This window comes from Hyperoodon ampullatus (assembly GCF_949752795.1).
Source record: "Hyperoodon ampullatus genome assembly, chromosome: 2".
Taxonomy (NCBI): domain Eukaryota; kingdom Metazoa; phylum Chordata; class Mammalia; order Artiodactyla; family Ziphiidae; genus Hyperoodon; species Hyperoodon ampullatus.
The window spans coordinates 97,111,204-97,126,557 of record NC_136915.1 but is presented as its reverse complement, the minus strand read 5'-3'; the positions used below and the strand labels follow the sequence as shown (position 1 = coordinate 97,126,557).

Here is a 15,354-nt window from a genome sequence, read left to right as displayed (position 1 = left end):
TGGTACTCTTTCATCAGTTTAGGGACATTTGGGTTGTTTCTCCTTTTTGGCTATTGTGAATAATGCAACTATAAATGTTTGTGTACAAGTTTTTATGTTGATGTATATTTTCATTTCTCTTGGAGATATACCTAGAAGTGGAATTGCTGAATCACTTAGAAAATCTTATGTATACTTTTTGTCTCAGTGAGAATATGTGTGCATGTGTGTATGTGTTTTTATGAGAATACCACTTTACTGAGTATTTTTATTTCAGTTATTATTAAGAAAGCATTATCTTAACACTAGAAGGAAGTAGATTGTTTTTATTAAAACAGTTTCCTCCAAAAGTAATCATACTTCACTATATCTATTAATTTTTGTAGCTTTCATGCAGGATGCTGTGTTCTGTGCTCTTTTGTGAATGTCTGTGGCTGATAACTGCTTATGCTCATGATGATGACTGGATTGACCCCACAGACATGCTTAACTATGATGCCGCTTCAGGAACAATGAGAAAATCTCAGGTATTTAAAAAATGCATGTGTGTATAACACCTTATCAGTCCTGTGATGGAAATAGTCTACTTTTGTTATTGTTTTTCACAGAGCTATGAGAGTCCTATATCAATGATTAGCAATCATGCAGAATGTCTTCTTGCCTCCTACTCTAAGATGATTTCAACCTCATCTGTTTATTTCTGTTTCAAATTTGAATGTAAAGCCCGTCGAGAAACAAACTAATTTGATTTTAGTTCTTAGCTAGTGTATAAATTTGAGGCTCGTACTTTTTTGGTGGTTTAATACAGTTGAGGAATATAATGAGCAAAGCCATAAAATGATGAAGTAAAAATTTTAGTCTCATTAACTGTAGGTTATTTTTACAACTGAACTATAAAGAAAGAAAATCTCTCTCTCCTCTGCTTTAGGTGAAGTATGGTATATCAGAGAAAGAAGAGGTCAGTCCTGACTTATCACATGCTGATGAATTGTCAAAATGTTACAGCAGACTTGATTCTTTAACTCATAAGGTTAGGTTTTTTTATTCATGATTTTTGTATTATTTATAATATGTTAAATTGCTCTGTTTTCCTATCTTTGCTAACATTATTTGTGTTTCTATCTAAACTACAATTTACATATATATGGTTTTTTTTCTTTAGTTACTCTGGCCTTTGATTTTTAAAATAGTACTTTTATTTTGCTGTAATGACATCTCACTATGCTGTAATTATTTCTTTACCAGACTGAAAATTTCTTGGGTCAAGGAATGGGACAAGGTGATGCTCTATCACTTGTTGCAATGCTGGGCTGTAGTAACAACAAATGTAGCAAATGAAGAAATGGCTCTACTGCTAGTTTCTAAGCATAATAGTTGCTCTTATAAATATAAGGGATTATTATAATTTAGTGTGTGGTAGCTATTCATTTATTCAGTCCTTTATGTGGCTGAAGTAGAGTTTATGAGAGAGGAAGTAAGTCAAGATTGCTGGGGAGTTTGAACACAGGTTATGCTGTGGGAACCCACCTCAGTTGGTTGTGAGGCAGGGTGCTGGTGGCAGTGTGGAGGGGGCTGGGATAGGGGGGATGGCAGAGGTCCAGGGACACTGGAGGCTCACACTGAGCCAGTGACGGGGTGAAGAGAAGAGGAAAGCGTGCAACTGTTCCGTGGTAGAATAAGCAAGTTGTGATGGTTGAGGGAGGAGGGGAAAAGGATAGGGAAGGATAGTGTGAATGAAGGAGGCTTCCAGCTTGAGAGACTGGGAGGGCTTTTTAATTGAGATCCAGATATATCCGAATTCGAGATCTATAAGCAGCTGCTTGTGGTTCTTATCAAATGTGAATGTTTTCTCACCCGAGTGCTAGCAAAGAAATGCTTGGATAAAATTTGCTTCAGTCTTAACTGCATTTTGTGGTATAGTGAATTAATTTGGCTGGATGTTAGGAAATGGAGAAATGCCTTTTTTCTGAAATTTTTCATTCCATTGTTTGTGACTTTGGTTCAAACGTTGTAACAACATGATTGGTAAAATGGAGTCTTTAGTCTTTGTTTTTAAAAAATTGTTTCTCTTAAAAGATTGTTTCTCTTAAAAAGAAACTAAAAATTTTTAGGGTTTGTAAACCTTACCTGAAAGCAGAGGAGACTGCCCTGTGACTTTTTTTTTTTTTTTTTTTGCGGTACATGGGCCTCTCACTGTTGTGGCCTCTCCCGTTGCAGAGCACAGGCTCTGGACGTGCAGGCTCAGTGGCCATGGATCACGGGCCCAGCTGCTCCGCGGCATGAGATCTTCCCGGACCGGGGCACGAACCCATGTCCCCTGCATCGGCAGGCGGACTCTCAACCACTGCGCCACCAGGGAAGCCCCCTGTGACTTCTTGAGTGTCTTTCTGTCCTGAGTCTGTGTGTGCTGCTCAGTTATTGTATGTTTATCATCTGAAGCCCACTTCAGTGCTCCATGCAGCTTGTGGTCCACACTCAAGTAAAAAGTACTTTTCACAGGTTCTAAATGTCTGTAAGATGTGCACTGCCCTCCCTCAGAGACTAGACCACTGTGGTGTTTGTAGAGCTAATTTCAGAGGAAGTCTGTTCTAATAAAGGACTCTGTGCAGAGGGGGTGCCATGTGTAGGACACTCTGGAGAAGCCATGGTTCCTGACATATGGTAGGGGGTGATCAATAGTTGGCAGGAAAAATTAATAAAAGGCCAAAAGTAATATGCACATTCAAGAAAATCTTTGCTGTGTCCTTCATTTTCGGGCTTCATGCTATCCCTGTTTCTCTTTGTCCTCTCTTTCTGGGGTTCCCCCCCTTTTTCCTTTCATTCCTTTCTTTGTTAAACCATTACTTTGGAATCAGGAAGAGGCAGATTGGTCCAGATGTTCTGCTTGTCATCTCTGCTTCCTTGTTTCATGATCTTCAGTTTTAAAATTGCCAAAAGTCAGCAAGAAAACTGCAAGTTAGGGCGCAGTGTGGGACATGTGTTGCTTATTTGTGGCCTACTTGCCCTTTGCAAAGAGAACCCACAGGAAGCAGGTGAGATCTACATTTTAATGCAAGCTTGATAAAAAATAACGAGCTCCTTACTTTGATCTCGATGGGGCCACTAGGCTAGAAACTTGACGCTTATTACATTAAACTTTGACGCTAACTAATGTTGTATTTATTTTGTGGTTACAGATCGATGAGTGTGAAAAACAGAAGATAAAAGACTATGAAAGTCAAAGCAATCCTGTTTTTAGGAGATACTTAAATAAGATTTTAATTGAAACCAGAAAGCTTGGCCTTGTGAGTATTTGGTGGTGTGATACTAATCAGTGTAGTGGATATTTTCATTATTTATTAATTTCACATTATATCAAGCAGTGGCAAAGCATCATTATGCTTCAACAGAGAATACCTGACTCACCCTTTTACCAAAACCTATTCATGCAGGATTGAAGGTAGCTGCCTGCTTTACAGTGGTTTGGTGGAAGGCAAGTGAGCAGTGCAGATCCCTCCTCTTTTTCCTATAGTTCATGGGGATTTACTTACTCTGTGCACTACCCTACCACTTAATTGAGTTGGAGGGAGAGGGAGTTTTTTTTTGTTGTTGTTTTGTTTTAATTTTGGCTGCACTGCACGGCATGTGGGATCTTAGATCCTCAACCAGGGATTGAACACACGCCTCCCTGTATTGGAAGGTGAAGGGGAAGTCCAGAGGGAGATTGTTTTAAATTTGCTATTTGAACTTTACTGAACAGTTAGAAACTTAATAAACTCATGACTTGGTAAGGAAACTCTATCCCAGTCCTTACTACTTGTTTTCTACCACTTCCACACTTTCTTATTCAGATGATGTAATATCATTATATATTGAGAAAAAGAAAAGTGTGTTTTAAGTAGTTTTTTCCCCCTAGCTGTTTACTGTGGCAAGGCTGCTTTATAGAAATTACATATCAGGCACATACTGTTAATGATTAATGTTAAGATTCCATTTTTTAGAGTCACTGTTTTCACTTTGAGGAGTCGAAACATCAAGAAAACTTAAAAAAGGGGGGTGTTAGATGAATAGTAATCCCACCTTATTTTGGAGATGTAAAAGCAGATGTACTCACATGTACACCCTTCAGTTTGAGTCTTATAACTGAGTGCAATGTGGAAAAGAGTCTATTTTATAGATGAGGAAACAGGTAGAGTCAGAAAATCCTCAAGATGGAGATGCTTGGAATATTTCGTTCCTGGTTTTTTAGAAATATTAATCAATGGCCACTTTTTTATACTTACTGATGATTTGTGATATTACATGACACTTTGGTTTTTCTCATTTTATATTTACTTTTTAAGATAAATATCAGTATTTACTATTAGAAAAGATAATGTTTATAATGATTTTGCTAACCTGAACTCTCAGTAATATAGTTGTGACTGTCATGCATATTTATGGAAACCCAGATTTTTCTGCTTTTTGAGATCCTTTTTGTTTTTCTTATTTGTACTGCTACAAATTTTAGGCTATTTGAAAACTGTGTCAGCAAATGGAAAGTCATAAACGGAATCATAAAATAATGATAGTTTATCCTCATTATTTGTGGATTCCATATTTTTGAATATTTCAAATATTAAACTTTATTTGTAACCTCAGAATCAGTACTCCTGCTTTTGTGGTCACTTTCAGACATGTGCGGAGTGACAAAACGTTTGAGTTGCTCAGTAAGCCCATTCTCAGATGAGGTGAAACAAGGCCATTTTTTGCCTTCTTGTTTTTAGCTCTCATGTTATAAACAAGTACTTTTATGTGGTCTGTTTATTTTTTCTGGCTTTCATTTTTTAATTTTTAAAATTTTGCTGTTTAAAAATCTCCCAGGCGTCCCTGGTGGCACAGTGGTTGAGAGTCCGCCTGCCGATGCAGGGGACGCGGGTTCGTGCCCCAGTCCGGGAAGATCCCACATGCCGCGGAGCGGCTGGGCCCGTGATCCATGGCCGCTGAGCCTGCGCGTCCGGAGCCTGTGCTCCACAACAGGAGAGGCCACAACAGTGAGAGGCCCGCGTACCGCAAAAAATAAATTAAAAAATAAAAATCTCCCAGGTGTTGTGCTGTCTAGTGTTCCTAAGCACAAGAAGGCTGAGATGTGCCTTAAAGAAACTTCCCTTGTTAGTTAAGCTTAGTTCAGTCATGAGTCATAGTGCTGTTGGCTATGAGCTCAGTGTTAATGGATCCACAGTATATATATTAAGGTGTCTTTATTTATTTTTAAAATTTCTTTCTTTTTTTTCCTTCAATATTTATTTATTTATTTATTTATTTTGGCTGTGCTGGGTCTTAGTTGTGGCATGCGGGATGGTTTTTTTTTTTTAGTTGCAGCACATGGGCTTCTTAGTTGCAGCATGCATGTGGGATCTAGTTCCCAGACCAGGGATTGAACCCGGGCCCCCTGCATTGGGAGCGTGGAGTCTTACCCACTGGACCAGCAGGGAAGTCCCTATATTAAGGTGTCTTTAAACAGTAACATAAAAAGGTTATGAATTGATTGGTTGATGAAAATGTGCTTGCAGGAACCTAACCCTGTATTTCCTGTAGGAGCCATGGTTCAGTATTTGCTAACTAGTGTTCAGGGTGACTTTTTAGAATGTAAGTACTGCAGATAGCAGGAATCAACTGTAATTTAGTAAAATGTACTGTATGTTACTTGCATAGAGTTTTATAATTTTTGAAGTGTTTTTCACGTGTATTATCTTTGGTTTTCATGTTGGCCTGTGAGACAGACAGGTAGATATTATTCCTCTTATTTTATACCTGTGAAATACTGTGAACTAATTATATATTTAGTTCCAAATTAGCTTTTGTCTTAAAATATTTCATTGAGTAATATAATGATAAAATTCTCCTTTTCTGTTCTATTTTTTTTTGGCAAATTTAATTCAGCCTGATGAAAACAAAGGTGATGTGCATTATGATGCCGAGATTATCCTTAAAAGACAAACCTTGTTAGAAATACAAAAGTTTCTCAGTGGAGGGGATTGGAAGCCAGGAGCCTTGGATGATGCACTAAGTGATATTTTAATTAATTTTAAGTTTCATAATTTTGAAACATGGAAGTGGCAATTTGAAGATTTCTTTGGAGTGGATCCATATAATGTATTCATGGTAAGATGGGATGAAGGGGACATGATTAACATGTTTTTATTTTTAACATGTTTTTATTTTTTAAAACACTTTAAAAACCCCACCATAATTATGTTGAGAACTCATACTAAGTCACTGATAGTGGGTTGACGAACATGCAGCAAAATGGTACAAATGATTTTGCATATTCAAGTCCAGTTCTTTTGTTTTTGCTGACGATCAGTGTTTTTTTGGGGGAAGGATGGCTTGGCAGTGACCCTTCTTTCTGTTCTGTTTCTGTTTTTGAGATACTTCTGTGTCTGCTCTGCATCGTGATGTTAGTAGCTACTGAGCTGTGGACGTATGTTCGTTGGTACACCCAGTTGAGACGTGTTTTATTCATCAGTTTTCTCATCAGTTTGGGATGGAATTGGATGTATTTATATAAGGTATTGTATAGATAGAAGGTTTTTAAGTTTTCAAATGTTATTTCATAATGAAAGACTGTAATCCATTTAGAGCTAGTATATAATCTTGCCTCAGACGAGGGCAGGAGGCAGTGATTGGAGATGGTGATGGTGAGGAAATTGGCAGCTGCTCAGGTGTCCCTGGTGTTTTGGGTCCTTGACCAGTTAGTGGGGAAAAATGTACAGTCCTGATTTTCATAACCCAGTTCCTGATGATGGGTGGCATCTGGACGGCTAAATCAGAATAGAGTTATGTAGACACACTTGAAAAATTCTCATGTAGGTAATTTGGGGTATGTCTTTTTATTTGCTAGAAGTGATACCAAAATACTGTTTTTTAAAGTTAGGTTATTTTCTGAATATAAAAGTGGTATATTTATGGTAGAGAAGATAGGAAAGATAGAAAGATACAGAGAAATTTAATTCTTAAAAATTGTCTAGGGAATTTCTTGGCAGTCCAGTAGTTAGAACTCGGCACTCTCACAGCCAGGGGCCCGGGTTCGATCCCTGGTCGGGGAACTAAGATCCCGCAAGCTGCATGCAATGGCCAAAAATAAAATAAAATTGTCTATAATTTTACCACCTAGAGATAATCACTGTCGATATTTTGAGTATTTCTTTATAAACTTTTTCCAAATTTTTAATTCTTTAAAAATCAGGACCACATTATATATAGAAATTTGAAGAAGCATTATTGTTCCTGTCAAAATAGCATAATCATTTAAGGAAAATTTTAGACCTTTTTAGCAGGGTGAGTCAAGTATCCGACTATTTTCAGTGAATTCATCTGATTAAATCATTGTGATATTTCCTTAGCTCTAAGTTCTATAGCTTCTAGAACTAAGTATTTACAAATTGGAGGAAAGAAGGTAGTTTGGTTGAAAATTGTTCTCTCAATGATTTCCCCCAGGGCTTTTATTTATAAAAGGCATATTGGTCATTTGTGCCAAAAATCATCCAAAGAAAAACACCATTTTGTCATGAATTGTATAAGAGAATGAGTAGTCGTTTAATATGTATAGCTATATTTGGGGGCATGGTATCAACTATATTTGAACTAATTTTGAAAACAATCTTTTTAGTGAAAAGGTTTTCCTTCCTCCTCATAATTACTTTACAAAGAAGGCAATTGTAGTTAGTTCTTTACCTGTTGCATTAAGACTGTTTTGCCATGAGCTGAAAAGAGCCACTTTTAAAAAATAATATGTATTTTTTTCTGTGAAAAAATTTTAAATAATCTGGTTTGGATGAATGGTGAAGACACACTTTGAACTAAGGTTTTTAGGATGTGTAGGTGTAACCTTCATTGTTAGCAGCCTTTCATGGTTCCCTTTGGTGTTGGTCAGCTAGCCTTTGCCCAGCATCAGGCTGAAGTTGCCAAGATGGAGCCATTAAACAATGTGTGTGCTGAGAACATGGATTGGACTGGAAGTCTCTTGGGTAAGGTGTTGGTTCCCTTGGCCTTATTTTGAGTAAAATTTCTGAGAATGAAAAAACATATTAATAATTACAAAGAAATGATAAAATGCCAGAAGGAGGCTTTCCATGACTGAATCTTTCCATGACTGTATCAGAACAGGCAAGAAGAGTCGTAGGTTTCAGACCAGTGACTTTTGTGTTCATGTAATGTGACAGGAAAGGGATAGAAAGTGTGTATATTGCTGGCTCTTATATTATCTGTCTCCCTGCATTAGACTCACTTTTTTTCATCTAGTCCTTAGCACAGTGTCTAGCACATTCTGGGTCCTCAGCAGAAGTTTATTAGAGAAGTGAATCAATGTATATATGAATTCATTTCCATCTTCGATTTAATCTCCTTGTATTGACTTGTGAAATCTTATTGTAGCTTTACTATACTGTTTTTTTTTTATTAGGAATTATTTTACTTTTTCTTACAGATTTTATGAACATTCTCACTAATGTTGACTGCCTTTAGTTATAGGTATCTGACTGCCTTTAGTTATAGGTATCTAACAGTGGGAATGGTTTAATGATCAGAGTCTCTTTATAAATGCAAGTCTGTAATGACTGACCCAGAATAGAATCTCAGCAACAAATCAAGGTGTCCAAAAAATTAATTTTCTTGAAAAGATATGGGAGCCAAACCAGCCCAGCCTTGCCTCCAGGCTTCAGGGAACAACTAAATGCCTCCTGTAGCTCATGCTAGTACATAATGTACATGAGTCTGATTTAGAAAAAGTGAGAGAACTAATGTTCTACTTTATTTTGTAAAATAAGTAAAGAACTGACTTTTTTAATTGAAATTTTTTGGACATAGTTGTAGATTCACAGGTAGCTGTAAGAATACAGAGAGATCCTGTGTACCCTTTACCCACTTCCCCCACTGGTAACATCTTGCATACTTACAATAGTGTAGTATCACAACCAGGATATCAACTTTGATACAAGCCACCAATCTTACTCAGATTCCCCCAGTTTTACTTGGATTCCTTTGTGTGTGTAAAGAACTGTTTTTAATTGTTTACCTTTTAGAAATCTTAATAAAATATATTATACCTGTATAAGACTTGTATGATTTGAATGGATTTTTAAAATAAACATTTTGGACATAAGATGAAATTTTTTAAAATCACTGTTACTGGGAGTCTGTTTGCAAAACAATTTAAAGTTGGGGTTGTGGGGAGAGGGACAGTTTAAACTAAAATATTGGCTTATTTGGGAATGAAATGCGACTTTTTAAAAAAATGACTGTTTTTGTCTGTTTCTCTAAATAGAATGGCTTAGAAGTTCATGGACCTATAAGGATGACTCATGCCAAAAATACTATGAGCTCTTATTAGTCAACCCTATTTGGCTGGTCCCACCAACAAAGGTTAGAATATATTTTGTGAAAATTACTTACACAAAGCAAGTAAAAAGTCTCTGTATTTATTAAAAATTGTTAGTGTTTTTTACCATCATTTTGCTAATAATAAACCTTTGTTCTAGAAAAAAATACTTCCATTACACAGGGATTTTCACATGAAAAGTATATGATAACATTTAAATGTATGGAATTTCATAATTTCAGCCTCAGTACAGTCGATTTTGGCTTATTCTATACGCCTCAATCCTTTGAGGAAAAAAATTAAGTTGTTTTTATCTTTTGTTGTAGGCACTAGCAGTTACATTCACCAACTTTGTCACGGAGCCATTGAAGCATATTGGAAAAGGAGCTGGTGAATTTATTAAAGCACTCATGAAGGAGATTCCAGTGTTACTACACATTCCAGTGCTGATAATTATGGCATTAGCTGTCCTGGTTAGTATATAGCACTGTTAACAATTAACAGGATTTACAGAAAAAAGGCAACTCTGAAATTATTAGGTTTCTTTTATGTTGTGAATCAGTCTAAGTCATGCTTAATGGTATGAAAAGATGATTTTTAAGTGATAAATGATTGTTTATACTTACTTGTGCATTCCTCTAAGCAAGAAAACGGTTCTCAAGTTTGATTGTGGATGTCAAAGCGGTGATTTAGAATAATACCCTCTTTTAACATTTGTTCTTTAAACTTCATGAATTAATACACATGATATCAGTTATGTCCTCTTTGAGAAAGGGGACCTTATTTCAGTCTGAATTTTTGCCACACTGAGAACAGAAGAACATTGGGTTTAACATAGAAAGGGATGTAGAAAGAGGTGGGTATACTAAGAAACAATTTGGGGGATCCAGGAGCAGACATTTATTAAGGAATATTACAGTATTACTTGTCAGTCATCCATGGTCTCTTCAGCTCTTTTTTTGGTTGATTTTCAGCCCTTACCCTAATAAAACAGTTGTCTCGTAAAACAAAATGCAAAGAACAGATGTGCCAGGGGAAATTATTAAAGAATTGTCTTCCCTTAAGGATACAAAATTCACTATGGTCTATTTATTTAAAAATTATTCTTGTTTTGTTTTTCGGCTTGTGATTAGGATTCATTGGTTTAGGGATATGGTTTTGTTAGGTGACATTAGTTGTATAGTAGTAGTTTAGTCTCTAAGACTGAAATTATAAGCAAAATCCCTTCATTGCTTGTTGCTTCATCTGCTGCCTAAGAAAAGGCCTTTTGCTGCTCTGTCTTCAAAGAGTAGTATCTCTAGTACAGTGGTTTTCAAACTTTTTGTTCTCAGGACCCTTCTGTATTCTTCAGAATTGAACACCACAAAGAGCACTTGTTTGTGGGAGGTTTATTTATTGATATTTACCAGAAATTTTTAAAATACAAGTATACACAAGCACACAGTGCATGAGCCATTGGAGTGAGGCAGTCACTCTAGCCCCACAAGACTCTGCTGTACAAGAGGAGAGTGAAGAAGACTAATGTCTTTGTATTATGAAAACTTTTGACCTCACAGATTCCTGAGAGTCTCAGAGATCCCCTGAGGGGTCCCTGGGCCACACTTTGAGAGCTGCTGCCTAGTTTTTCCCTTGGAGTGTGACTCAAAACCTGTTGAATTTTAGCTGTAGCTAAAGCGAGTTTGTAAAAAATAAATAAACCTACAGGAGAATATTTACATAATGGTGTACAACTTTAATTTTCAGCATTTACCTTATATGATGCGTGTGAATATAGACAACACATGAGCACTGATCAGACAATTAATACCTTTTAAATTTCTAGGCTTTAGCTTAACTGCTGTTATAATTCAATAAAAATGTGTCCAGCTGATTGAAATGTCTACTTAACTTAATACTTGGCGATTTTTCAAATTTTATTGGCTACTCTGGCCCTGTATTAATCTAGAGAAAACCCAGTGAAATTAAGATGTTTATGTCTATAAATGCCACAAGTTACGAAATTTTGTTGGCACCGTGGAAAGCACCTCAAAATTTCGTTGTAAGTCAGCCATTAAGTACTCAGGAATATGTATTTCTTTTCCTTCTAGAGTTTCTGCTATGGTGCTGGAAAATCAGTTAGTATGCTGAGACATGTGGGTGGCCCTGAAAGAGAACCACCTCAGGCACTTCAGCCAGGTGAAAGAAGATGGCAGCAGGAAATTGATGATAGACCCCATGGTGGAGCAGGTGATGCAGATTTCTATTATAGGGGCCAAATTGGCCCCATTGAGCAAGGCCCTAATGACAAAACATGTGAGGGTAGAAGAGATGTTTTGAGAGAGAGAGATGTTGACTTGAGATTTCAGACTGGCAACAAGAACCTTGAAGTGCTTCCGGCATTTGATTTACCAGACGCAGAGGTGAGAGAGCATCCCAACGTGGTACCCAGTGTAAGTCAGCAACTGTTTATTTCGCTGTCCCTTCATACTAGGTGTAAGTGCTTCCTATAGTGCTTTTGGTTAAGTGCTTTTACTCTTACTTTTCATGGTTAATTATATCACCAGTGATAATAATTATTCACTCTCTCCCCCTTTCTGGTCGAAACTTAGTCCAGCCTCCTCAGAAGAAATGAGATTTAATTTTTATGTTAAATAGTATTTAACAGTAATTTGTTGGAACAGATGGTAATTCATAATGACATTTCATAGGAAACCAACAAGTGAGCATGACTGAAATGTCTACCTTTGAAGAGATCAGAGAGAAGTCCTCACTGAAGGCCTGGAGCCTTAGGGAGCCAACCCGCAGGAGAGCCCTGAAGCCTTAGCTAGATGGAAGAGTGAGCTGGGAAAGGACCAAAACCCTCGCTTTCCCAAATCTTTTATGTCGTTGGCTGTGGCTAGACTATACTTCTTACCTATGGAATGGTGAGGCCTCTTTTCCACCATTATTGGCCATTTAAAGGGACATTTCCATTTCTGTTTGAGAGAGGACTTTGTATTGTCATTTGCAAAGTTTAGGTTGCAGACACAAACCTTTGAGAAATAGTAAGAAGCGCAGCAGAATCTAGGGAATTGTAGAATCCCTTCCCATGGAGTTCCTTAGAAGAAACATATCTGCCTGCATCTAGAAAATTAAGATGTTCCTTTCAGCTTTAATAGTTAATGGTTATCTGTCACTCATCTCAAAAATCCTCCAGTGAGTTCCGGGCTCACTTGAAGGGAAAGCCAGAGATATCAAGAGGCCTAGGGCTTCCCACCTCTGTTACCACGCTGCTTTCTCCTCCTGTGCCCCCTCCACCCTCATTCTCCTTCAGCCACAAGGGCCTCCTGCCTATTCCTTGAACTCAAGCCTTTGTACTTGCTGTTCACTATCTAGAATGCTGTTCCCGATATATTCATAAGGTTCATTTCTTCAAGCCTTTGCTCATGTTATCTTTTCAGACCGCCCTTATTTAAACAGCTATCCAACCCTCCCACGCCCAGCATGATACTTTGTTAATTTATTGCCTGATTCTCTCCCCAGCTTAAATGTAAATTCCAGGGAGGGCAGGGGTTTTTGTCTGTTTGTTGTCTTGTATCCCCAGCACCTAGAACTTAATGTATGCTCAGTAAATATTTGTTGAATGAATTATTCTCCCTAGCAAGAGGAGTTAGCAGTACTGGTCACCAGTCTTCCTGACCCTTCCTTAAGCTGCATCACTAGACCACCTGGCATATCCCGAGTTTCCCATTCCTCCATGTACAGTTCTGTGAGGCTTAATAACATTTATATAATTACAGTCCAGCACTGGAACCAGGACTTGAAAGAGTTCAACGTTTGCTATAACAGATTTGTGTGGGAACTTGTTGAACACGTTTATTACAAACCTTCACATTATGTTAATTAAATAATTAAAACACTGTAATTCTCTACTTTGTAGCATAAATCACCTATTTTGGATACAAAGCCCAAAGAAATTGGTGGAATCTCAGGAGAAAGCACACTGACTGAAAGCAGCCAGTCTGCTAAGCCTGTCTCTGGCCAAAAGATACCAGAGAGTGTGGAAGGTTCCCCTGCAGTGGAAAAGGCCCAGCTCAGCACTGACGCCACAGGCGGCCCAGAGGAAGGCAGCACGTCCAGCCCAGCAAGCACTGCAGTGAGGGTGTGTGGAAGGGATCCAGACTGTAGCCCATGTGGCTAGAGGAACACAGACATGGACCACAGCTCTGAGGTCATCTTTGAGTTTTGTAAAGTATACTCTTCACAGCTATTTCTTCTTCTCTACAAATATTCTGTTATTTACTACACAGGTGCCAACTTAAACATCAGTATTTTTACTGACAATCAGAATTAACAAGCGCACATGTATCTCTGTTTAATTTCATCTTTCTTTGATATTAAGATGCATCCTATAAAGTTTTGAAGTGTTAATTCTGGAACAGGATCTCATAGATGACATATGGCAAGCATTAATGATTTTGAATAATCAAAGAGGCCAGTTTGAATTAGGGGACATTGAAAAAGAAGTTCTGTTGTTTACAGGCATATATAGGAACCAACTCACCAAAGTGTGTGTTGCCTCGTGGAAGTCCTGTGATACCTACTTTAGTTAACAGAATTATTTGTTGTGCACTGGACTCAGAATATTTCAAGTGGTAGGTACTCAAAAACAACATTTAAGGAAAGTCACTGTAATCATGCTTACCCTCTTCATTCACTTCAGCATTTTAGTGCAGCCACGGAGTCTGCATCACCAGTGTCAGTCTGCCTCGTGTAGGCTGCCTGCAGATCAGCCTTCATCTCTCAACTCTTACCGCTATTACTGGGCCTGCTTCCTTATCACCCCTTTTACTTTATCCTTAGCTAAGACAGAACTGAAGATTGTCAGGGGAATTTAGATTACATAGCTTGTTAAGTCAGTAATCTCAGTTTTACATCCTTTGAGAATGGCTTTATTTCCCCAGCAGATGAAGTACACAGGCTTTATAAGACCTGTTTTCCTTGTTACTCAGAATCCCAGCAGTTGTGATTGTTAGATATTACTATATCTTATTTATATTACAGTAAACCATATTGTCCAAGCCATATGAAGTTCTAATTTTTAGAGATCTATACAAAGAGAGGAATAAATACCACAATAAGGAAAACAGAGTAGGATTTTTTTTTTAACCCTAGACAGGTGATATAATCAACATTTCAAATTAGTTATTCTGATTTTTAAACTATTCTTCATTTTAAACTTTCTAAAAGAATTTATAAATTTTGCACAAGATCTAACTAGGAAGCACATATATTAGACATATTCGGGTATCCTTTATCTTAACCTTCACACTATAATTTATATTCAGCTGCTTACTAAAAATGATAGCAGTCAGGAATAGTCTTAAAATTTTCATGCAGGCATTTCTTTCAGAAAAAAAGATGTATTTAAAGCATTTGCTTTTTTTTTTTTTTTCAGTACGTGGGCCTCTCACTGTTGTGGCCTCTCCCGTTGTGGAGCACAGGCTTCGGATGCGCTGGCTCAGCGGCCATGGCTCACGGGCCCAGCCGCTCCGCGGCATGTGGGATCTTCCCGGACCGGGGCACGAACCTGTGTCCCCTGCATCGGCAGGTGGACTCTCAACCACTGCGCCACCAGGGAAGCCCAGCATTTGCTTTTTGATATATTTTTTACGTGAAATGCAGAAATACCCCTTTTTGGCTCCCAGAAGCATCACTTAGATGCCTGTAACAATTTAATTTTATGTGTTAATATTATTTTCTAGCTTAGTACTGCAAACATTAGTATTTCATCAGAAAGGTAATTTCCTCCAAGAAATGCAAAAGGATTTTATATAAAACTTTATAACATAGTAGGCATGTAGGGATGCCGGCAGTTTGGGATAGATTTGTGAACACTGATGAATATAAAGTCATCTGGGGACTAGGCCTGTTCACACTGATTGTATGCTCCGAAGGTGCTAATTATCCTCTGAGCTGTGAAATGAATGCCTCAGTTGATAGACTGTAACTGTGAGAGTACAGTTAATGTTGTTTTGCACTTCTGACTGCTTTTTATCTATCCAAAAACGAATCTTTAA

The 15,354-nt window shown here is 37.6% G+C and overlaps 1 protein-coding gene across 5 annotated transcripts; it reads left to right on the top strand.

Moving 5' to 3' along the window:
- Positions 1–365: 365 nt before the first annotated feature.
- Positions 366–13,618, top strand: CLCC1 (chloride channel CLIC like 1; the record flags this gene model as incomplete). 5 transcript variants are annotated; one of them, XM_079727558.1, is made up of 10 exons in its annotated part: positions 366–506; positions 908–1,009; positions 3,156–3,263; positions 5,881–6,102; positions 6,369–6,509; positions 7,874–7,967; positions 9,263–9,360; positions 9,643–9,789; positions 11,404–11,745; positions 13,215–13,618. In XM_079727558.1, 10 exons carry the CDS (start codon positions 378–380, stop codon positions 13,473–13,475), a joined length of 1,644 nt encoding a protein of 547 aa, XP_079583684.1. In that variant the 3' UTR covers positions 13,476–13,618. The 5 variants fall into 5 exon arrangements, with proteins under 5 accessions (XP_079583684.1, XP_079583682.1, XP_079583681.1 ...); XM_079727556.1 differs by having other exon boundaries at positions 378–506; positions 6,031–6,102; XM_079727555.1 differs by lacking the exon at positions 908–1,009 and having other exon boundaries at positions 378–506.
- Positions 13,619–15,354: the final 1,736 nt, after the last annotated feature.